General features: G+C 32.3%; 1 protein-coding gene and 1 long non-coding RNA gene across 3 annotated transcripts in view; one reads left to right on the top strand and one right to left on the bottom strand.

Moving 5' to 3' along the window:
- Positions 1-26,364, top strand: part of LOC135849373 (tolloid-like protein 2) — a 104,895-nt gene that overhangs the window by 62,408 nt on the left and 16,123 nt on the right. For both annotated transcript variants that reach the window (XM_065369764.1, XM_065369765.1), the window contains 3 exons: positions 10,360-10,537; positions 15,119-15,330; positions 22,195-22,402. In XM_065369764.1, coding sequence (XP_065225836.1) covers positions 10,360-10,537; positions 15,119-15,330; positions 22,195-22,402 — 598 coding nt within the window. The remainder of the gene's footprint in view (positions 1-10,359; positions 10,538-15,118; positions 15,331-22,194; positions 22,403-26,364) is intronic.
- Positions 4,560-5,872, bottom strand: LOC135847530 (uncharacterized). Its single transcript, XR_010559188.1, has 2 exons — positions 5,661-5,872; positions 4,560-5,520 (listed from the first exon to the last, which is right to left on the bottom strand). It is a non-coding gene; the product is annotated as an uncharacterized LOC135847530 (long non-coding RNA).

Here is a 26,364-nt window from a genome sequence, read left to right as displayed (position 1 = left end):
CTATACTTCAAGGTACCTAGGTAACTTGTGAGACATATGAAGCTATGAACCTGGAAATCGTATGAACCTAAGTTATAGTTTTTCGTAAAGAATAAATAAACGTTTTCAACAATTAATTTAATTTTACACTACAAAATATCACTGCTTAAAATACAAGTACTTAAACAATTGAAATGAACTTAAATTACTTGTTTTCTAGAAAGTAACTATTTAAAAATTAAAATAGGTAGTAAAGGGTTACTTTGAACAACGACTCGCTTTTGATCTTCCTAAAATCAAAAACAGTCCCAAAAATGATTCAAAAATCGATGAAAAATTTCTTCAAAAATTCTACAGCTAAGCATTCATGAAAATTGTGGGAAAAAACATCAAAATATAAACAATTCTAGAAAAAATTTACAGAAATCGGTTTCAGTATCAAACATTTCAACATCTCAATAAAAATATGCTATAGAGCTCAACTGTCTCAAAAATGATTAAAAATTCTTAAAAAATTATTCAATCATACAAAAGAAAATTGCGAAAAAAATTCACCCTAGTAGAATTTAGAAATAGGTGATCTATTCACTCCTTTGATTAGAAGACGTGCTGATATTATTAGATTGAAAAGTTTGTTTTTTGAATGTGAATAACACACCAATCACCACTCCCTCCAGAGAACACCCTAAATAATTTACGAGAAAATAATAAAGAACAATGTTCCTGTTTGGAACGTTCGTACTCGTAGAAGTGGAATCACTCAATTCATTACCATCGTCACTCTGCATCACCGAAATAACTTCCGCCATACTCATCACAGCAGAGAATCCTCCAAGCATCGAGAGCAAACGCAAATGAAGACCATATTTCGACCATAGCTCTTTCCTATCCATACTAGCCGATCTAATATACCAAAACGCACCAATTATCAGAAACAATCGAGCAAAACGTACATACCTCATGATTGCGAATGGCCCACAATACGAGTACATGCTCTCATCATCATCGTCATCATCATCATCATCATGAGCCTTAAATATGTATGAAAAAAATGTATAAACTAACGGAACACTCGTACCAAGAAGGCAATAAAAAATGAATTTTCTATTTTGACTGGTAGAAGAAGCAGACGTTTGCAGGTTAATGGCAATTTGACGAAAACATACAAATATATCTAAAGCGATAATGAATTTGATAAAAGTCGCCGTCACCATCAAGTGAAGCATTACATCGATCAAGTAAAGATCGCAATGATAATATAAACCTTCGAAACAGTACATTGTGCAAAAAATATATATGGGTAAGGTGAGGTAGATCAGTAATATGAAAAAACAGTAAAAAGTAAGGTTCTTCGTTGATAAACTTTGTGGTACTGAGGTTTTGAAAAACTTGCACAAATGAATGATTATACAGATTGTCGAGGATGTGTAGAGTACTATTAAGCCTATGCATATCAGTACAATTCCCAATAGAACGAATGTGTCCATTTGTTTGCTATTGTTACGTCAGTCACACGAGCCTAATTTGAATGAAATCGTCAGCGCTGTCAACAGTCAACAGTTCAGATTGAAAAACAAAACAAAACACAGTTTTAATGTAACTAATTCGTTAAGAATTTACTTACCAACAGGTACTTGATCTGATGAAATTATTTTTGGAAAAATCAAAATATTTTTTTTTTGCTGCTGGATGGAATTATTATAAGCACAGATAAATTGTAACTGACGACGAATTAATACGCTGTTGGTGTATTTTGGAGATACTATAATGTAGATAATCGAATGTACTTATCAACTTTTTAGTTGTTTTTTTCTTTTATCATTCCCAACAGTTCATTTAATGTAATTACATTTCCTCCCCGTGGAAATGTAACACGCGAGCGAAATTTATCCCATAATTATTTATTACGTTTCAAACTGTTACAATTTTTAATCGACTATATTGAGTAAAACGTTTCCAAAACTCAACTCAACTTGAGACTACAATTTTTGAAAAATCGCCAATAAACGTTTTGAGGGAAATTTTTGATTTTATGTCAAAATTTCAACCTGATTTGATTGGTTACGTGATTCAGTTTTTAAAAACCACGAAAATAGTGACTCAATTTTAGGATTAGCATTCTTCAAGAATGTCCAAAAAATGATTTTGTCGAAATATTTGAATTTTTTGCGAAATTTTAACCCATTTTGATTCAAAAACCTCAAAATTCAGGACCTGATTTGGACTCGAAAATTTTCAAAAAAAATTTTCGTTGAAAAATTTGAAGTTCGTGCGAAATTGAAACACATTTTTATTTTGATTGGTCATAAGACACTTTCAAAAGTTCCAAAATCATGGTTTTATTTTGAGCTCAAAATTCTTCAAAATTGCTCAATAAAATTTTTACACGTGTTTTACTGTTTTTGGACTTTTTGCAAAATTTTGACTCGCTTTGATAGGTTACGTGACACTTTAACCCATTTTGATTCAAAAACCTCAAATTTCAGGACCTGATTTTTGAGCTCAACAATTTTCAAAAACTTTTTCATCGAAAAATTTAAACTCTTGCGAAATTAAAGCATCTCGAAATCATGGACCTATTTTGAGCTCAAAATTCTTCAAAAATGCGAAATAAAATTTTTACAAGTATTTTTGCAATTTTAGGGCCAAAAGCCTTCAAAACCACGTGCAAAAATTTTGATCAGAACTGTTTGAATTTTTCGCGAAATTTTAAACCATTTTTTCGTTGAGTTTCGTCACAATTTTTTTTTTCTACAAAAATCCGGTAAAATATAAATTAATTTCGATCTCAAAGTTCTTCAGAAATGCTCAAAAAATATTTTTTGTTGAAAAATTTGAATTTTTCGCGAAATTTAATAGGTCACATATGATACATTTTTTAAAAATCACGAAAATAGAGACTCACTAATTGGGCATCGAATTTCTTCGAAAATGCCTGATAAAATTGTTACGCATTTTTGGATTTCTCGCAATATTTTTACTCGCTTTGGTAGATCACGTACAATTTTTTCCAAAATCTCGAAAATTATGACTCGATTTTTGGCGCCAAAATCTTCAAACTCGTGCGGATTTCTCGCAAAGTTTTAAACCATTTTTTGACGAATTTCGTAAGATTTTTTTCAAAAATCCTGTAAAATATTACATTTGTTTGGAGCTCAAAATTGTTCAAAAATGCTCAAAAAACATTTTTTGTTGAAATGTTTGAATTTTGATAGGTCTATGATGCATCTTTCAAAAATCTCAAAAATAGTGATTCGCATTAATTTGGTGTCAAAATTCTTCAAAAATGCACAAAAAAGCATTTTCGTCGAAAAATTTGTATTTCTCACGAAATTTTGACCCATTTTGATTAGTTGCAAGACACTTTTTCAAAAATCCCAATAATTAAGACGTTCCTTTTGGGCTCAAAATTCTTTTAAAATTCCCTTTGTTGGAAATTTGAATTTTTTGCTAAATTTCAACCTATCTCGATTACTTTGTACGACATAGATATTTTTCAAAAACTCTTAAAATCAGGACCCCCTCCCCTCTTTGGCCATAGGATTCTTTTAAAATGCTCAAAAAATTTTGTTGTTGAAGCATTTTGAATTTCTTAACACACTTTGATAGGTCAGGCGAAGCTTTTTCAAAAATCTCGTAAAATCCATTTTGGAGAAAAAAAGTCTTCAAAGATGCACAAAACCATTAATATTGTTGAAATACTCGTGTTTGAATTTCCAGCGAAATTTTAACACACTTTAGGGGGTCACATGACACATTTTCAAAAATCGCGAAAATCATGACCTCCATTTTGGAGTCACACAATTCTTTAAAAACCTTCAAAGAGCACTTTACTTAAGAAATTGGGAGTTTCTAGCGATATTTTAACCCATCTAGGCAGGTCATGGTCATTTGATACTTTTTTCAAAAGTTTCGAAAATCAAGACCAAAAAAAATTATGACCTCGTTCTTAGCTCAAAATTCTTCAGAAATTCAGAATAAAATTTTTGCATTGACTTTCTGATTTCTCACGAAATTTTGACACATTTTGATACGAATGTCATTTAACACTTTTCACAAATCTTTGAAATGTTGAGCCCACTTGTGCTCAAAATTCTTCAAAAATTCTCAAAATATATTTTCGTTGAAATATTCGAATTTCTTGCAAAATTTTAAACCATTTTAATCGGTTGTATGACATTTTTTCAAAATCCCAAAAATTATGACCCGAGTTTGAGTTTAAAAAACTGACCAAAAATGCTCAAAAAACATTCCCACCGAAATACTCGTATTTGAATTTCTTTCGAAATTTTAGTCCCTTTTGGATAGGTCACATGGCTTTTTTCAAAATAGAAATATTTACTAAAAACTGTGACTAAATTATGAGCTCAAAATTCTTCAAAAATCTTTAAAGATATTTTCGTGGAAATATTTGAATTTCTCGCGAAGTTTAAACTTAATTTAATATGTCGCAAGGTCACTTTTGAAGAATTCTACAAGTCCATTTTTACTCGATTTGGAGGGGGGGGGGGCACGACTTCGAAATCTTATAATGAATAAGAATGTCCAATTTGTGCTCAAAATATTTTCAAAAGCCAAAAAAATGATGAAAACAATTATTTATTTTCTTAAAATATACACATGTTACATATGAGATTTAATCTATGATAAACTATTCAGTCGTTGTCGTTTGACTACTAGTACTAGTAGACTGGAATGTTGCTTTTTTAAACGTGAATAAAATACCAATCACGACCCCTTCTAGACAACACCCCACATAATTAATAATAAAATAGTAAAGAACAATTTCATCTTTTGAGGAGGATTCGGAGTCACCCAGCATCACTGTAACAACTTCCGCGATACTCATTAAAGCCGAAAATCCCCCCAGCATCGAAAGAATACGTAAATGAAGACCATACTTGGACCGTAATTCCTTCCGATCCATGCTAGCTGATCTAATATACCAAAACGCGCCGATAATTAAAAATAAACGAGCGACACGAATAACCCTCATGGCCAAGAATGGTCCAAAGGACGAGTACAGGTCGTAATCGCTACTTGGGTTCACAATTATGTACCAAATTACGGTATACAAAGCTGGAATACTGATACCTAGAACGCAGTAAACGACGAATTTTATATTCTGGGTAGCCGCAGAAACTGGTTTTTGTAAACTGACGGCGATTTGGCGAAAACACACGAATAGATCCGAAGCCATAATGAATTTTATGAATGTCGCTGTCATTACCAAATGAACTATTGTAAATACTAAATTTTTTCGGAAATTGTAGTCAAAATTCGCCTGAAAGACACCTGTACATAAAATATATATGGGTACAGAAATATAAATCAATAGTAAGAAAAAACAATAAAAAGTAAGGTTCTTTGTTGATAGACTTTGTGGTGTTCGAGTTGTGAAAAATTTGCCCAAATGAATTATTATGCAGATTGTCGAGCATATATACATGCATATGATCAACAGTACGATCCCCAGTAGAATGAACTCGTATGTGATCGCTTCCACTTCCATGGTGTTAATTTAATTCATATCACACGAACCTGATTCGAACGAAATGATTGGATTAAAAACAAGCAAAATACAAACAATATGCCTTCTTCGTGGCCAACTGACCATGGTCAACGTTTGATCAAAACTAAATAAGAAGCACAGTTATCTAATGTTTTAAAAGTTCACTTACCTCGAGGTACATATATTTGAGCTTACGACATAATTTTTGCAAAAATCAAAACGTTTCTGTCAAGTTACGAAACGTTCCATTCCATGGGTTGAATTTGGTATTAAACATCGATAGGCTAGATCAAGTGTAACTTATTCTCTGACTATGAATGTAGCGACTAAAAACTGGTATGTTGGTTTCGTTCTAAAGATACGATGTTACTAAACATCTAATTAAATGTGGATTCATCTACTCGACAAAAATATCCGTGTTATTTTTTCCCTCGTTAATACATATTAACTGTTCATTTACATAATTATGTTTTTCTCCCTCTGGAAATACACACGAATGTAGAGTTTATATTCTCAAATTATTTTTTACATTTCCAATTGTCATAATTTTTATCAACTTTTACTCTTGCTTAAACGATCCTATGATTCCTCTTTGATGTTTTGTTTTGCACTTCTTATCGTCGTATGTATTTTTTTTTTTTTTTTTTTTAATCATTTTACAGTAGAATAATTATAAACCCCCCCCCCCAAATTACAGTAGAAATATACCTATTTGATAAAGCATCATTTGACTGAGGTTTATATTTAGAGCTTGTTATCATTGACCTATTTTACAACGTACGATAAAATAGATCCTACCCAGTCGTTCAATTTACTGATATTTGAAAAATCTCAGATCATTAATTAATTACACGTACTTAAGCTGTCGATTAAAGTGCTAACATCGCTTATTGGACCACTTTCTGTGAAGGTATGTAGTTGTGGTTGCATATCTTGTGGATTTTAAGGCGTTCTCCTTTTCGTTCATCTATTCGTAAATGAAGGGAAATTTTGTAATTGATTTCCACTTAATTTAATTCATCAGTGATTCATTCAGTCACGAACGATTTTTCAATTCACTTCTGAGTAAACCAATCGTGAACGAATCAGGAATGTGAAAATGTCAAATTTGGCCACATTCATTTTTATTGGATTTGTATTTGATTCATTGTTAGAAGTGATTCTAGTCGTTTTTGAATGATTTCTAGATTTTGAGCAAATCGTTCGCGAACGAATTCAGTCCAGTTTTTTTCGGCGGGATTAAAAATGTCGAGTTTCGACCGTGTCTCATGTCATCTTTACTTAATTCGATTCTTGAGTGATTCATTCGTCGTTCGCGAACTATTTTTTTCTTGTTTGAGCAAATCGTTCGCGAACGAATCATTCACATTTTTTATTGATGGATTGAAGAGTGTCTAGTTCTGATTTTGATTTTTGCTGTATTATCTGGTTTGATGTTCAATTTTTAAATGATTCAGTCGTTCGCGTCCGATTTTTCCACTTTGAGCAAATCGTTCGCGAACGAATAATTCACATTTTTAAAATTTTTATTGATGAATTGGAGAACTTCTAATTTTTACATTTGATGTATTATTCGCTTTGATTTTTTAAATGATTCAGTCGTTCGCGACCGATTTTTCCTCTTTGAGCAAATCGTTCGCGAACGAATAATTCACATTTTTAAGATTTTTATTGATGAATTGGAGAACTTCTAATTTTTACATTTGATGTATTATTCGCTTTGATTTTTTAAATGATTCAGTCGTTCGCGACCGATTTTTTCCTCTTTGAGCAAATCGTTCGTGAACGAATCATTCGCAGTATTCATTGATGAATTAAGGAACGTCTAGTTTTTGTCTTCTGGTGTACTATTTATTTTGATTTTTTCATGATTTAGTCGTATATGAGCTTTTTTTCTGCTTTGAACAAATCGTTCGTGAACGAATCATCCATAATTCATATTCATGCTTATGAAAAAGTCAAAATTAGAGCAATCTTTTGTACTAGATTTGATTTAGAAGTGATTCCAATAGTTCTCGAATGATTTCTTGATTTTCAGTAAATCGTTCGCGAACGAATTGAGTCATGTTTTCGATGACAAGATGAAAATTGTCAAATATCGTTGTCGTTGTGTATCATTTGATTTGATTCTTCAGTGATTCGCTCCTTCGCGAACAACTGTGTATTCTTTGAACAAATCATTCGCGAACGAATCATTTAATATTTTTATTGATGGATTAAAGAACGTTTACGTTTGTCTTCTGGTGTATTAATCAACTGATTTGATTTCCTATTCCTTGTGATTGTGTCGTTTGCGAACCATTTCTGCTTCCCTGAACGAATCGTTCGCGAACGAATCATCTTCAATTTATATTCATGAATGATTGAATGAGGAAAATTCAAATTTTTTCACCTCTTTCTTCTTGCTAAGTTTGACTTAGAAGTGATTCAGTCGTTCTCAAATAATTTCTTGATATCGAGCAAATCGTTCGCGAACGAATTGAGCCCAGTTTTTTACGACAGGATTAAAACGATCAAGTTTCATTTTGTTATATGTACCTTATTTACATAATTTGATTCTTTAATGATTCATTCGTTCACGAATGATTTTTTTCTCGTGTAAGCAAATCGTTCGCGAACGAATCATTCACAATTTTCATTGATGGATTAAAAACGTATCGTTTCGTTTTTGGGTGTATTATTTGATTTGATTTTGATTTGAAGTCGTTCGTGAACGATTATTTCTTCTACGAGCAAATCGTTCGCGAACAAATCAATAAATTATTCACAATTTTCATTGAAACATCTAAAATTTTCTTTTCGGGTGTATTATTTGAGTTGATTTTCATGTGATTAAGTCGTTCGTGAACGATTTTCTCTTCTATGAGCAAATCGTTCGCAAACGAATCATTCACAATTTTCATTGATGGGTTAAAAACGTATCGTTTCGTTTTTGGGTGTATTATTTGATTTGATTTTGATTTGAAGTCGTTCGTGAACGATTATTTCTTCTACGAGCAAATCGTTCGCGAACGAATCAATAAATTATTCACAATTTTCATTGAAACATCTAAAATTTTCTCTTCGAGTGTATTATTTGAGTTGATTTTCATGTGATTAAGTCGTTCATGAACGATTTTCTCTTTTATGAGCAAATCGTTCGCGAACGAATCATTCACAATTTTTATTGAAGAATTAAAAAACGTGTATTTTTGTTTTCGGGTGTATTATCCGATTTGATTTACGAGTGATTAAGTCGTTCGTGAACGATTCTTCTTCGTTGAGCAAATCGTTCGCGAACGAATCGTTCACAATTTTAATTGATGGATTAAAAAACGTCCAATTTTTTGTCTTTAGGTGTCTGATTTGATGTTCAACCGATGAAGTCGTTTTCGAATGATTCGTCATTTCTGAGCAAATCGTTCGCAAACGAATCGATTCGAATGTCAAGTTTTATGGTCTGATCTTTCATCTGGTTTGATCATTCACGAACGATTCTTTTGCTTCTCAGTCAATCGATTGTGAATGAATCACCTTCAATTCGTTTTGATGAATGAAAATTCAAATTTTGCTCGTCCTTGTTTGCTGGATTTGATTTGGAAGTGATTCAGGCGTTCTCAGATCATTTCCCAATTTTGAGCATATCGTTCGTGAACGAATTTCGTCCATTTTTTTACCAAATTTTTTGGATTTTTCGAAATTTCCAAGATCAAAAATTGGCACGACTGTGTTCCAAAATATTCGTCAAGTTTCATAAGTCATATTTTCGACGATTTGACATAATTTACTAGTAACATTCGAGGACCCATATCCCCCCTTCAGGAACACCTCCGAGGCTGAAATTTTTTCTGGGTGACTTTCAACTCGAAATGAAAGTCTCCACTAAATTTGGTCAAAATTCTTCGTTTTTTAAATTTTTTCAATACACGCGTTAAATAGGTGCTTGAATTTAACCGTTTTTGAAAAAAATATATTCAAATTCGTTTATGATTTCTTCACTTTTCATCTCTCAAAATACGATACCTACATTCACCTTGAAAAGTATGTTAGAATTTTCGGTCGACCGTATCGTCAAAGCTATCAAACAAGAACGTGCCTCTAATAATTAACGCAAAATTATACGAAACTCGTCGCGCATAACTTAAAAATGGGAAGGGAGGATCAACGAACAGCGATACAAAATCTCCAAAACTTTGCCATTATGTTGGGGAGGGGGGGGGGGATTGAAAGGAAAAGGTAAGATAGCCTATTTTGAAAGCGTAAAGTTCTACTGAAAAAAATTTTCATACGTCCATCGTCCACCTGCATTGAAAGACAATCCATCACGTAAACTGGAGGGCTTTATTGTTGTAAAAAATGAAATGAAAGTACGCCAGACAGACGTGAGAAGGTTTTCAGGGTACTTTTTTGTCGACTTTGGGACACTTTTGAACGCGTCAATCACCGATGCTTAGTTTTCGAAAGAATTTAACTACAATGTATGTAAATACAAACTATACCATCGGTTTGGTTTTTTCATTAAATTCTCATTAGTATAGATACTCGTAATAGGTGTATGCACATAGAAGCGATGTACGTATCCTATGAAAGCTTCCTGAAACACGATGGCAGGAGAAAATTGGGCGCCCGTCAGGGCGTCGTGGTATCTATGTATCTTATGCTTTACTGAAAATTCGAGCTACCTAAAAAAAAAACCAAACCATACCATGTACCAGGAAAAAAAACCAACTGCTGTAATTTGTTGGAAAATTTTCTCATCAAGATGTAACTTTTATGTACTTTATAGCGCTATACTCGGATATTTTGTATACTCGTGTTTAATTTATTGACGAAGCTCGACGTTGCATGGAATTAATCGATACGTTTTTTGTTTGCTTGTGTTTTTACAGAATGTGAATACAAATTTATCAGTAGACCCGGTAGCCCGCAAAATGGCACCTTTTATGCTCCTAGGTTAACGAATCCGAACAATCATTCATATATGTGCGTGTATATATTTTTTGCGGGCCCTCATCAAAAAGTTGAAATTACATTTTTGTCTTTCGACTTGCGTGGAACACCTCCTGAGTAAGTAGACGGATGTCACTTTTTATTACTTTGTGCCTACACTTAAGTAGGTAAGGTATACCATACCTAGACACTATGTTGATCGTTGACGAGATTTCTGAAATAGGTAGGCAGGTTCTGTCTTTTGCGAGCCTTTTTTATGTTAAAAAATTCTGAATAATGACTTATGGGTGTAGGTACCTATCTACCTGAATACTCGTTTATGATGAAAAAAAATTCCAATAAACGATGGAGCTTTTGTTTGGAATGTTGTCAAACTTTGAATTTGACTTATTACAACGGCAGGATAAAAACAAATGTGAACCCTCAATCCTGTGAAAATGCAAATCCCTAAAATTTATCCTAGATCTGCCACGATGAAGGCTCTATTCTCAAAATTTCATCAATTTAGAAAAAAAATTAGAAATCATATCAATTAATTTTTTTCACAAATTTTAAAAAATTCACTTTTTTAATACATTTTAAAGAAGCGAAAAATTGTCACTTTTTCGTGACAAATTCCAAAAACTTAATTTTTTCCCAAAAAGTACACCAAAATGTTCGTTTTTTTTTTGCCAAAATAGTACTCAAAAATCTCATTTATTTACAAAAAAATTGTAGAAAAGTCTCCCATTTTCAAGAAAAATTCCAAAATTTTCCAATAAATGCCAAAAAGTCTTACTTTTTTTTAAACATTGTACAGAAGTATTACTTTTGGCCAAAAACTACCAAAAATCACAAAAAGTTTTGTTCTTTTGCGTTTAAAAAACAAAAAAATCTACGACCCTGTTAATCAATTTTTGCTAAAATTGTCAAATTTTTGATTTCTGAGAACATTTATATCTTTTTAGGAAAATTGCTAAAGATTTTTATTCTTGTTTTTTTAAACACCCAAAAGCTTTTTTTTCTGCCAAAAATTCCTAAAAAGTCCTAGTTTTTCCAAAAATTGCTAAAGTCTTGCTTTTTGCCAAAAATTACAAAAATTCTCGTCTTTTTAACAAAATTTCTAAAAATTCTCGCTTTTTTGCAAAAATTTCCAAAAGGCTTTCCTTTTTATGTTTAGAACATATTGTCCAAAAGTATTGCATTTTGCCAAAAACTACCAAAAATCACAAAAAATCTTGTTCTTTTGCCTTGAAAAAGCAAAAAATCTACGGAAAAATGCACCTAATTTCTCTGTCAATAATTACCCAAAAAATTTTCATTTTTGTTAAAATTCTCAAATTTTTGATTTCTGAAAAAAGGTTTGCTTTTTAAGAAAATTACTACAGATTTTTACTCCTTTTTTTCTTTTTTTTTAAATTACCCGAAAGCCTCTCTTTTTTGCCAGAAATTGCTAAAAAGTCCTACTTTTTCCAAAAATTGTCAGTCTTCCTTTTTGCCAAAAATTGCAAAAATTCTCTCCTTTTCAACAAAATTGCTAAAAATTATCGTTTCTTTGCAAAAAAATTCCAAGTCTCACTGTTTTTCAAAAATTGTCCAAAAGCCCACCCTTTTGTCAGAAATGGCGAAAAAATCCAGCTTTGTGTAAAAAGTTGCCAAACTCTTGCTTTTTGCCTCATAAATTGCAAAAATTCACGCTTTTCAACAAAAATTACTGAAAATTGTCGTTTTTTACAAAAAAAATTCCAAAAGTTTCACTTTTTTTCAAAAATTATCCAAAATTCTACTTTTTTTAGCCAGTAATTGCCAAAAAGCTGTTCCCTTTGTTAGAATTGTCAGAGTTTTGATTTAATATTTTAACTAAAAATTGGATTTTTTTTTGGTCAGAAATTGCAAAAATTCTCACTCATTGGCCTCATTGCCAAAAAATGTCAAAAAGGATCGCTTTTTTATTTAAAAAAAGTTTCAGAATAGTTCAAGTACCCACATAATGTTTTAGTTTTTTTTTTCGAGGTTTTAACTCAATTTTTGGTGAATTATTAATGAACGAATCGATCAATTTTTTGAAAGAACCATTCGCCAACGAATCGATCAGGGTGTCCACAAGACTGGAAAACCTGGAAAACCTGGAAAAGTCAGGGAATTTGGCCGGTCTGGAAAAGTCAGGGAAATGTCAGGGAATTTCGTAATTTTCACGCAAAATCCCTGGAATTTTGAAAAAACGATCAATTGCAAATTTTGAATAAGGACCTGTGATGAAAGAAAATCGTTATTTTTTATTTCTCGAAAGACAAATTTTTAAAAGCTTTTGCCCTCGCTTCGCTCGGGTTTGTTTTCTTTTCTTTTTCAATGGCAAGATGAACATTTCTAAATAATAAAAATCAAGTTTTGAAACCAAAAAATGAACTTCTCACAAAAAAAACATCGTTTTTATGCATCTTGAAATACAAATTTACAAGAGCTTTCGCCCTCACTTGGACCCGTTCTGTTTTCTTTGTAAAAATCAACTTATTCCTTCGAAAAAAACATTCAAATCCTAAAATTTTAAAAGCCAAAAAAAACTACTTGTCCTCACATGAAAAAACCTCGTTTTTATGCCTCTCGAAATGAAAATTTTCAGAAGCTTTCGCTCGAGCCTGTTCTCTTTTCTTTTTCCAAAGTAACTTCTTTCAAAAAAACATCATTCCAATATTAAAATTTAAGAAACCAAAAAATAAACTCTTTGCATAAAAAAACCTCGTTTTATAGGCATCTCGAAATGAAAATTTTCAAAAGTTCTAGCCCTCGCTTCGATCGAGCCAATTTGTTTCTCATTTTAAACTGAACAACTTTTATATTTTCATGCCTCCAAAATTCAAAAAAACAAAAGAAAAATGTTTATAAGTCATATGAATATTATATAAATTGGCCAAAATTGATGCATGTTTTATTTATTTATTTATTTTTAACTTAAAAAGTTGTTAATCGAAGCTTAGCTATTTTTTATATCCGAAGAAGTGTCCAGTTCGAAGAGAAGCTTATGAAATAAAATGATCCCCCCCCCCATTCCTCTTCAATAAAGTGTGGGGTAAGCATAGAAAATTAAAAAAAATTGTCTGGAAAAATGGAAAAATTGGTCTGGAAAACCTGGAAAAGTCAGGGAAAATCATTTCCAGAAATGAGTGGACACCCTGTCGATCAATTCTTTAATTTATGAATCAATTCGTTCGCAAATGATTAGATTCGTTCGTGAATGATTCACCAAAAATTTAGTAAATAAATTGATTCGTTCGCGAATGACTCACAAAAAATGATTCAATTCGTTTGTGAATGATTCACCAAAAATTGAGTAAATGAATTGATTTGTTCGCGAATGAGTCACTTACACGAATCAATTCGTTCACGAATGATTCATAAAAAATTGAGTTAATGAATCGATTCGTTCGCGAACGAGTCACTTATACGAATCAATTCGTTCGCGAATGAATCACTTATACAAATCAATTCGTTCGCGAATGATTCACAAAAAACAATTCAATTCGTTCGTGAATGATTCACCAAAAATTGAGTAAATGAATAAATTCGTTCGTGAATGAGTCATTTATACGAATCAATTCATTCGCGAATAATCCATCAAAAATTGAGTTAATGAATCAATTCGTTCGCGAATGATTCATAAAAATTGAAAAACGATTCAATTCGTTCGTGAATGATTCACCAAAAATTGAGTGAATGAATGAATTCGTTCGCGAATGAGTCACTTATACGAATCAATTCGTTCGCGAATGAATCACTTATACAAATCAATTCGTTCGCGAATGATTCACAAAAAACGATTCAATTCGTTCGCGAATGAATCACTTATACAAATCAATTCGTTCGCGAATGATTCACAGAAAACGATTCAATTCGTTCGTGAATGATTCACCAAAAATTGAGTAAATGAATGAATTCGTTCGCGAATGAGTCACTTATACGAATCAATTCGTTTGCGAATGATTCATCGAAAATTGAGTAATTGAATCGATTCGTTCGCGAACGAGTCACTTACACGAATCGATTCGTTCTTGAGCGAGTCACTTATACGAATCAATTCGTTCGCGAATGATTCAGTAACTATTGTTGATCAACTCGTTCGCGAATGATTCACCTAGAAATCAATCAGTTCGTTCAATCGCCAATCGGTTGTGAATGACTCACAAAAACCGAATCAATCATCGTAAATTAGTTGATCCGTTTGCGAATGATTCGCCAAGAAATCAATCAATTTTTTTAATCGTCAATCGTTCGTAAATGAATCAATTCGTTCGTAAAAGAGTTTTTTTTTTATTGGTGTCATTGCAAAGATTTTCCATGACAATTTAACAAATTTTTTCAAGTAAAAAGCTGCTTTTGCTTTTAGTTTTGTCTATCTCTGAACCGGTATTGCAGTTGAAGATTCGGCCATCACCCCCTCCCCCCACCTGCATTTGAATCTTCTTTTTGTTTGGTATTTTAATTGCTCACTAGCGGTTAAGATTGAAAAAGCTTATGAAGTCATAACTATAAAGAAAGATACGAAAATACCAGTATGGAATCATTTTCCAAGGAAAAAAAGCAACAGCACAGAAAAAGGCCCACAAAACGGAACAAAATTAGGCAAAATGCCATTTTCTCGTTAAACAGCAATTAACCACCCTCCTCACCACCAAAAAAATAGCTACAAAGAAAATTTATACGCCGGATAACGCCATTTTACAGATGCAGGCACGAGTACTTGGATTTATACGCAGAAGTTCAACATCCGGATGCTACGGAATTAATTAATAGTCCATTCGGAGGTCGTTTTTGCGGCCTTATACCACCCCGAGCCAGAATATCGTTATATCGGACAATAGCATTCAGCTTTTATACGGATAAAAATGAAACAACACCGGATGTATTCGTGGGCAGATATACTTTCATTAACGACTGTAAGTATCACTGTATAAATTATTCCTTATCCTTGCCCTATAATAACTCGCGCTTTTAATTAATCCTTTATCTTTTTTATCCCCTTTGAATATCCATCCTTTTTCTTATAGATGGGTGGGGTAAGTAGGTCCTTTTAGAGTAGGTTTAATTCGCTGAGTAGAGGACAAATTTTGCTACAAGCTTCAAATCGAATCATCGATTCGAGAGGTTGCCTTTGGATTATCTGGTTCAGAGGTCTGGATCACATGCTCTTTCCATGAGCCAAATTCCAGCTCAAATGGCGTCCACTGGTTGTGAAAATTCCCTAAAAAAACACAAGAGATTCCATGCAGATCCTGTTTCGAGCCAGTTCTGATCAATTCGAGAGATGGAAGGAGGGAAGGGGATACCCCATATGCAATTTTCCCTCACCAATGAACCATTAATTGCCTACCTCGAGCCTCAGGGGGGGGGGGAATTCGATTCAAACCCAGTGTTACCATTTCTCCAACATTGAAAATATTCCAATTTCTTCAACGCAGGACTAAGGAAACACAGATATCAGACAATAAAACCATTAATCATACGCTCAGTCTGCAGCTCCACTCCTCGTCTGCCTGCTCGTCCTGCTCCACATAATACTACTTTGAACCCTTTCTTCTGGCGTTTTTGCAACAAAAAGTACTCGAAAATAACAGACCTTGTTCATCGATTTGCAATTAATTATTCGCAGTTTTTGAGAGAAAAAAAAGACGACTTATGTAAGTCTGTATCTTGAGCGAGAATTTCGCAAGTCGAAGTTTATAACCCTTGTACTTAGTCGATGATTGATTTACAACACACAATAAACTACACACACACACACGTTCAACATTTGTCATTCATTACAGCTTCGAAGTTCGAAGTTCGATTATTAAACCCTGCGAATACAATCGAGTAGGTAAACTTGGCAACCTCGGTTACGTAGGTATTTAAAATTAACTACACGTACCTACATATTCGACTTCGACACGATCATTATTAGTACAAAGGTAAATTGTACGAAAAAGAAAAGCCAACATTGTCGTTGAACTCGACTATTCGACGGTCTTAGCAATCAATAGGAAATTAAACGATAAATTACATTCGACGATGATGACGACGAAACGTTAAGGGCACAAATATCCAATTATCCAATTGGCCGATGGTCGATGTGTTAAAATTATGGTAATTCGTAAGCTCGTCGAAAATATCCGCATTCGTATATTCGAAGATTGATTATAAAGTTATCTATGGTTTAATTTAAGCAGATACGTATAGATTTTGATGCTTGAAATATGGCACTTTTTTGGTCGAAACTGGAATAGAAAAATGATACCCTTTTTTTTACGCTCTCTCAACTCGCGAGGAAAAAAAACAATTATCGAAAAGAATAATATTATAGATGAATTGAACTGCAGAAGAGAAAATTCATTATGAAATTTATGTCGAGCCAGCTTTCATCGTATATACGAGTAGGATATGGTGTATGGTTTTTTTTTTTTCGTGCCTTCTTTGTTAAATTACCTACGTTTTTCGTCAAAGGCGTCGCGAATTTTTCCCATTACACTTATCTCGCGCTCTTTCGCTATATACTCGCTTACTCTAAGCATTTATTTTACTCGTTCGAGCGTGAAACAGTGAAACTGGCAAAATGTAGCGGTGAAAATGAAAAATTTTCTCGAGTACTTGGCGTACGTCTCCTACAATAATGTAGGCTAGTATGTGTAGTGTAGGCATGTACGCCTCTTAAACGGAGCTTCGAGCTGAACTATTTGCTAAATCAGCTTCAGTGAGACGAGAATATCTACGTACCCACATTATACCTACGTATAATATAAGGAACTGTGTAGTTCTTCTCATCGTGTAAAGATATAGAAAGAGCATAGTTTTCCTCGTCACAAAACGCACTACCTAGGTACTTATTTTAAATGTTTTTTACCCCACCAGTCATGCTAGTCTAATTTAGAGAGCTTTTCTGCAATTTGATTTACACGATGTCCCACATTTTTTCAATTGATTCTGGGCTTATTTTTTAGAATTATTTTTTTTTTAATTATCATCATTTTTCGTTGAGGTATCGTATTTTTGAAGAAAATGGATGAAACAGGAAATGCAAAAATTTTGAAAATAGAACCCACTGGAAATGTTGGAAAACTGACTTTTTTTAAAGACAAAATATTTGAATGTTAGAATTGAATTGAATCAAGCATCTGGAATGCCGATTTGGCAACACTGTACTGCTGAATTTCACATTTTTAATTTTTGAAGAATTTTTTAAAGTTTAAATTTTGGCTTATTTTGTTTGAAAAAAAATCAAAATTTGATCAAATTGAGGTTAAAAAGCTGAAATTGAGTCCCTGCCTTTTTTTCGACCTCCCAAATCGATTGGTGAGGGTTTAAAAGTTTTTTTTTGTAGTCTGGAATTTTTGAAAAATTGAAAAATCTATAAAATTAGTTCAGTCTACAGTACAGTTGGCAAAAAGTGCTCTAGAAATTCAGCTTGGCTGACATTTCACTTTGGAGAATTTTCAAAAGTTTAAATTTGTTTATTTTCCTTGAAAAAAAATCAAAATTTGATCAAATTAAGGTAAGTAAAAAAGTTGAAATTGAGTCTGTGCCCTGTTTTCGAATTCAGTTGGCTTTTTAGTGTACATTTTTGGTCAAACTACACCCAAAAATTGTCAAGTACGCAGACTTCAATAAATCTGGGGCCCAAAAAAAATCATATCCGGAGCATAATGGTGATCACTTCATGAGCATTGGACCAGAGTTCGCGAATAAAGACGTCCTGCAGAGTGGATCGAAATCGAATTTTAAAGTTGAATCTTCTCTCCTCCTCCCCCCTCACAATTCAGAGTAAAATTAGACTGCTGTGGAATTGTTAAAAATTCCCTTGCAACCTTTCAAAATGAGTTGGGATTTTGCAAAAAATTCAAACATTTTGACAAAAATGATTTTTTTTTTTAATAAAAAGTTTTGAAGAATTTTGAGGACAATATTCAGACGAAGTTTTTTCAGAATTTTTGAAAAACTGTGTTGTGTGGGACTTGTAAAAATGAGTTGAAAAGGGAGAAAATCAAAAATTGATATTTTGAGAATTATTGAATAATTTTTAATCAAAAGTTACGTCATGATTTTTGGAATTTTTGAAACAAATTGTCATATGACCTATTAACTTATAATGAATTAATAAGTATTTTGGCAGAAAAACAAAAAATTTCCCATAAAAACTTTAGAATTTTTTAAGCTCAAAACTGAATTATGAGTTTCGGAATTTACCTGCTATCAGAATGAGTTAAAATTTCGATTTGAAATTGAAAATCAATATTTTGATCATTTTGAGCTCAAAATCAGATCACGAGTCTCAGGATTTAGCGTATGAAAAAATTTACTCTGGAAGCTACGTAATTATCAGAATGAGTCAGAGTTTTGGAAGAAGATCAAACATTTCCATCAATAATACTTTTTTGAGCATTTCTAAAAAATTTCAAGCCAAAAATTGGGTCATGAGTTTTGGAAATTTCGAAAAAGGTGCCATGAAACCAATCAGAACGAGTTTAAATTATGGTGCGAAATACAAATTTGCTATTTTGAGATTTTTTTTATTATTTTGAGCTCAAAATTGGGTCACGATTTCTGGAATTTTTGAAACAAAGTACGTTGGGACTTTTCAAAATGAGTTGTTTAAAATTTTGTCAAAAAATCAAAAATTTTTATCAAAACTTTTTTTTTGAGCATTTTTGAAAAAATCTAAGCCTAAAATTGAGTCATGATTTTCGAAAATTTTGAGCTCAAGATCCGGTCTTGGTTTTCGGAATTTTTGAAAAAAAGTGTCCAGGACCTTCCAAAATGAGTTTGAATTTTGACATAAAATCAAAAATTTCTATCAAAACTTTTTTTTGAGCATTTCTAAAAAATTTCAAGCCCAAAATTGGGTCATAATTTTTGAAAAATAAAGCTCAAAATTGGGTCTTGATTTTCGAAATTTCTGAAAAAAAAACGTGTCTAGAGATCCCCCAAAATGAGTTAAAATTTTGGTGCGAAATCCAAATTTGCTAATTTGATAATTTTTCATGATTTTGAGCTCAAAATCGGGTCACGATTTATGGAATTTTCAAAAAAAGTGCCATTAAGACCTTTCAAAATAAGTTGAAATAAAAATTTCTATCAAAACTTTTTTTGAGCATTTCTGAAAAATTTTAAGCCCGAAATTGGGTTATATTTTTGAAAATTTTGAGCTCAAAATTTAGGTCTTGGTTTTTGGAATTTTTGAAAAATATGGTTCTAGAGACCTCCCATAAATGAGTTGGAATTTTAGCAGAAAATCAAAAATTTCTACCAAAAATTTTTTTTGAGCATTTAAAAAAAATTTTAAGCCCAAAATTGGGTCATACTTATTGAAATTTGAAGCTCAAAAGGTCCCGGTTTTCAGAATTTTTGAAAATGCGTGTCTAGAGATCTCCCAAAATGAGTTAAAATTTTAGTGCGAAATCCAAATTTGCTAATTTGATAATTTTTCATGATTTTGAGCTCAAAATCGGATCACGATTTATGGAATTTTCAAAAAAAAAAGTGCCATTAAGACCTTTCAAAATAAGTTGAAATTTTGTCAGAAAATCAAAAATTTCTATCAAAACTTTTTTTTGAGCATTTCTGAAGAATTTCAAGCTCAAAATTGGGTTATGATTTTTGAAAATTAAAGTTCAAAATTGAGTTATGATTTTTGAAAATTAAAGCTCAAAATTGGGTCTCGGTTTTTGGAATTTTTGAAAAAAAATGGCCTAGAGACCTCGTAAAATGAGTTAGAATTTTGGCAGAAAATCAAAAATTTCTATAGAGATTTTTTCTAAGTAAGTACATATTTCTAAAAAAATTTGGACCCAAAATTGGGTCATTAAGTATTTTTGAAAATTTTGAAAAAAAAATGCCATGGGACTCATCACAATGAGTTGAAATTTCGGTGGAAAATATTTTGAGAATGTTTGATCATTTTGAGGTTAAATTCAGGTCACAATTTTCGATGTGTTATGTGACCTATCAAAATGTGTTACAATTTCGCAAAAAATCCAAATAAGTATTTCAACAAAAATGTTTTTTGAGCATTTTTGAATAATTTTCACCTGAAAATTCAGTCGTGATTTTCGGTGTTTGAAAATTGCAATGCGACCTATCAAAATTGGTTAAAATTTCGAGGGAATAATTTCAAATATTTCATCGAAAATGTTTTTTAAGCCCTTTTAAGTATTGAAAAAGTATCATGCGACCCTATAAGATTTAGTTAATTTTTGGTTAGAATAATAATAATTATTACTTACAAAAATTTTAATGAAAAAATTTGTTGGGCATTTTTGAAGAATTTTGAGTCCAAAATTGGCACGAACTTTTCGGTGTGTTTGAAAATGTGTTTTTCAACGTATCAACACGGATGAAAAATTTGGAGGAAAAAATCAAAATTGTCCATCAAAACTTTTCTAGACAATATGCTTGAAGAATGCTCCAATCCAAAATTGATGAGTCAATATTTTGGAATTTCATGCAACCTTGAAAATGTGAAATTTGAAAATTTTTCATTTTCTCTCAAATTTTCAACTTATGTTAAGAGGTAGGCTGCATACTTTTTCAAAAACTTTGAATACAATGACTAAATTTTTGGCTCAAAATTTTTCAAAAATTCTCAAAAAAAAGTATTGATAGAAATGTTTGATTTTTGCAGACTTTTCACTTCATTTTAATTAGTCCTATGACACATTTTTTCCGAAATCTAGAAAATTGTAACCTAATTTTGAGCTAAAAATGATCAACAATTCTTCAAATAACAATTTTTAATTTTCTACTTGAATTTCAACTCATTTTTGATTTGTCCCATGATACATTTTTCAACAGTATGTACCAAAAATCATGACTCAATTTTGACCTCAAAATTTTTAAAAAATTCTCAAAAAATATTTCTGTCTAAATATTTGATCTTCTCACAAAATTTCAACTCATTGTGATAGGTCGCATGGTTGTTTTCAGAAAATATTTAAAAAGTCATGAGCATGACCCAATTTCAGGCTCAAAATTTTCCAAAATACTTTTTAAAAAGTTGTCATGAAAAGTTTTTATTTTTTGTTAAAGTTTTAATTTTTTAACTCTTTGAATTGGTCACATGACACCTTTTTGAACAATCACGAAAATCATGACTCAATTTTTTACTCAACATTTTTTGAAAAAGCCCTAAAAATTTCTGATAGCAATTTTTGATTTTCTGACGACACTTTAACCTATATTGATAGGTTGCATGATTGCCTTTAAAAAATCCTGAAAAAAGTCATTCATGGCCCAATATTGGGCTTGAAATTATTTAAAATTGCTCAAAAACATTTTCTTCTTAATTCGTATGTCTCGCAAAATTATGATTTAATTCGATCGATCGTAAATCACTCAAAATTGGGGGGGGGGGGAATTATTTTTAAAAAAGTCATTTTCATATTTCGCCCATGCTCAAAATTGAAGGTAGTAGAGTAGGTACTTTGAATATCTAAGTCAATCATAATCTCTTTCAGTTTTAAGGATGGGCTGAAATGGGGTGGGGGCATCTCTCCCTCTCCTCGTCGTCTTGGTTCCCTTCGTCTCTAAATTCAACTACTCGTTCAAACTTTTAACCTTGAAGAATCAAGAATCTTAAATCTCCACGAAATATTCCATATTTTTGCCCCTTCAGTTTTCAGATTCTGCAACCTAACTCATTCTTCCATCATATGAATTGCATTCGCAGTATCTCCAGGCAAAATATATTTTTGACATTCTTTCCCATGGCACACCTGACAGTATTTTTCAATACGAACACTCGTGATTCTAATAACGCACTTTTTCTGTTTCAGCGGATTTCCAAGTTGGCACAGCAGCTCCAAACATCCCGTGCACGTTTACGATAAATTCAAAAGTGAAACGAAAAGGCGTCATCATGTCACCAACGTACCCGGGAGCATATCCAAAACCATTATTTTGTAGTTTCTTATTTTTAGGAGTCAGTGGGCAACGTGTGCATCTGGAATTCCGAGACTTTGATTTATTTTCCGGAGGCCCTCAGTACGTATTTTTATACCTTCTTATACCTACCTATTTGTTTATACCTTACACGAGGAAAATTAAAATTACCCTCTCAATAGACAATATTATTATTCGTCATCGGCCCTTTCATATTTTTGTTTATTTTATGCACTGCAAAACGCAGCACACAGTGCAGATCTGTGTATTGCGGAAACAGAGTGAGAGAGTGCGCTTCATTTGGGAGAAAAGTTATCCGTCAAAGCCCATTTCGCTAGTTTTAATTAACAACCTCAAAGCGAAACGTTGAAGTGTTGAGATATGCCATTGTTTATCTGGCCATTGTTTGCATAAAAGCCAGAACGTTGAAAGATATGTCCTTTTTAATCAGTACAACTCTTAAGCGAGCTTTATTTTAATTGTGAAAAAGCTATAGTTGAAGATGCGCTTTCCAGTTTTCTCTCTCTCTATCTATCTAGGTACCCTACTGCTTGCGAGCTTCGTGTGTTTGTGTGTCTGTGTCTCTATGTCCATGTCCGTGTATTCTTTCTACGTCGGTATTGCGTCGAGTTTAAATATTGTAGCTTTTAATTATTTTCAAAATTGAAATTACTTCACGCACGAAATACGCTACGTTTCTGTCTTTCTATCTTTATCATCGGAGTATACAGTAGATTCGTGCATTCGTCGTTTTTCGAACCAGTTAGGCGTAAACGAGTGAACGTAATTCTGTTTTGATTGGAAATAACGATGACATATTATACGTTTGTGTAGACGAAGCAGTGGGGAAAAAAAGATGGATATTTAAAAAATATACGACGAGCTTACGTCTGTGCTGTATACCTTTTCAAACATGGGTAGCTTTTTTCAAAATTTTAATTGATGTTATCGAAACGTTAGTATAGACGGTTTGTTTGGTCTTCTTCAAAGAAAATTATACCTATTGCTGTGTTGTTTATTTTAGTCGGATGGATTTAATTGAAATTTATTTAATTATGCTGCAGTATAAGTAAAGTAAGATCGAGTACATGCTGCTCAACTTCAATGTGCTGTTCGGTCGCATACCTACTTTTTTTCAAAATTAGGGGCCTGAGGGATATCGAGTGATCTAATCCGAAAAATAACCAAATATTTGTAATCAGCATGCTCAAATTAGTAGAAATCGATATATCACACCACATTTTCATAATTTATCGATTTTTTTCGAAATTAGGGGGGGGGGGTTGAAAAGGAACTCAACTTACGCATCAATAAAATGAACGGATATTCGAAGGTAGCTTTCTGGAAAAGCTTAAAAATGAAGTTCCAAAATTCGATTTTTTGTCATCTCGACGATTTGACCGCATAGAGAACATCGAGGGGGCGGGGGGAGGGGGGAACAGTTAGAAAAAATGAATGAATTTATAGTCTTCCAATTCTTGACAATCGATATGTTGCTTTATTTTTAGTATTTTTTGATTTTTGATGAAGAGGGGGGGGTTGAGTGGCAGTTTTCAGGTGTTCCGAGATCCTATTTTGAAAAATACTTTGGCGAATGGGGAGGGGAGGGAGGGTCTTCGTTGTAAATGGCCATCAAAAAAGTTTTTGAAAATTTTTGAAAAATTTGGAACCTAAAATTGGGATTTGGTTAGGTATACTAAATTTTTAAAATTTTGCAAAAGTGCCTTCTGACCTATCGAAATAGGTTAAAATTTTGTGGGAATTTCAAATATTTCATACAAAACATGTTATGAGCATTTTTGAAGAATCTTGAATGAGATTACGAGTTTAAGGATTTATGAAATCGAAATATAGGTTGAAATTTCGGAAGATCAAAAATTTCCAGAGACTTATCAAAATAAGTTGAAATTTTGGTGAAAAATCAAAATTTGCTATTTTGAATTTTTATTTCTAATTTTGAGTTTAAAATTGAGTGAAGATTTTAGGAATTTTTGAAAAAAAGTGTCACGTGACCTATCAAAATGTGTTTAAAATATTGGTCGAATATCAAAATTTTTCATCAAGTCTATTTTTAAGAATTTTTGAAGAATTTTGACCTCGAATTTGGGCTATGATTTTCTGCATTTTTTTGTTGAAAAAAAGGTGTCATGGATTGACGGGGAACCTATCAAAAAGAGTTGAAATTTTGGTAATAAATCGAGAATTTCTATTTTGAGAATTTTTGGTCATTTTGAGCCCAAAATCAGATAAGGGTCATTCCATGCCAAATCGGCGGATTTTTGCACGAGGGGTCTTCGATTTTTTTCAAAATCAGATCATTTGTAGAGGTCATCAAACGATGACGAATGACGCAAACCGGAAATTTTTTCGATTTTTTTTGACGGAGCTGTGGCGCTTCAAAGTTCTCCAAAATGGCCGAAAATGGAAAATTTCAGTTGCAAATTACTCCGGTTGTACGTGGTATAGAATTTTGAACTTTTTTTTCAAATTGTAGTACTTTGAGAGGGTAATCGACGAGTGATGTCAAAATCAGTGTTGCCACTTTCAAAAACCTAAAAAAATCGATTTTAAAACTTATAATTTAAATATAACCACGATCTCGGCGAGTAAAAATTCTGAAAAAATTCTCAGTTTTAGTCCTTTTTATGTAGAATAACATATCAAAAAATTAGACTGGCATCTTTTTTTATTTTCGAGAAAAAAAAATTACAAGTTTTACAATTGCTGCAAAAGTACCATCCGAAACCTAAAAAATGAAAATTTTTGCATTTTTGAAATATTTTACCAATGTGTAGACGATAATGTGAAAAAAATCCCCCTCCCCCCAATTTGTCGACAAATTGACGAAAAATGCATTAATTTCACTCTTGAAATAAAAATTTATAGCACGAAAAATGTCAATTCGTTGACAAATGGGGGGAGGGGGATTTTTTTCACATTATCGTCTACACATTGGTAAAATATTTCAAAAATGCAAAAATTTTCATTTTTTAGGTTTCGGATGGTACTTTTGCAGCAATTGTAAAACTTGTAATTTTTTTTTCTCGAAAATAAAAAAAGATGCCAGTCTAATTTTTTGATATGTTATTCTACATAAAAAGGACTAAAACTGAGAATTTTTTCAGAATTTTTACTCGCCGAGATCGTGGTTATATTTAAATTATAAGTTTTAAAATCGATTTTTTTAGGTTTTTGAAAGTGGCAACACTGATTTTGACATCACTCGTCGATTACCCTCTCAAAGTACTACAATTTGAAAAAAAAGTTCAAAATTCTATACCACGTACAACCGGAGTAATTTGCAACTGAAATTTTCCATTTTCGGCCATTTTGGAGAACTTTGAAGCGCCACAGCTCCGTCAAAAAAAATCGAAAAAATTTCCGGTTTGCGTCATTCGTCATCGTTTGATGACCTCTACAAATGATCTGATTTTGAAAAAAATCGAAGACCCCTCGTGCAAAAATCCGCCGATTTGGCATGGAATGACCCTTAAGCAATTGCGGGGTTTTTTCAAAATGTATTATTTTTGTTTTCGTGAGTTTGAAACCGGTTTAATTCTTTTTCTCAACCAGTTTTTTTTTAGTAGGTATGTTTTGGGTAGCATACTCAGAGTCACTGAAAAGGTGGCATTGAGTTACTCAGAAATTATATCAAATGATCATTTCTCCAAAGGTATTAACCGGTTTCATAGTTTTGAGGAAACCGGTTATGGTTATGGGAGATCCCCAGAAATGTTCGAATAATAACTTTGTTCCCTATTAATATTGAATATAGATCATTTAAAACCGGTGCTCAAATTTAAAAACTGGTTCTAAACCATTTCTCAAAACTGAATAAATATGGAAACCGGTTTCAATTTTCAATCAATAATTTGCAGAAAAATAAATGAATTGGTTTTCATTTAAACATGTTTAAAACCAGTTTAGTGACTCACAATATTTAGAAATTGGTCGCTTTCTACCCGTATATATTTATGAAACTGGTTTTATAACTGATAAAACCAGTTTAGGATCCCATATAAGTATATTGGATGATTGATGGAAAATTTTGTGTCCAGATTTTT

Source organism: Planococcus citri, chromosome 5, assembly GCF_950023065.1.
Source record: "Planococcus citri chromosome 5, ihPlaCitr1.1, whole genome shotgun sequence".
NCBI lineage: Eukaryota > Metazoa > Arthropoda > Insecta > Hemiptera > Pseudococcidae > Planococcus > Planococcus citri.
Note: the sequence above shows the minus strand (reverse complement) of the source record. Positions and strands in the feature narration are given on the sequence as shown.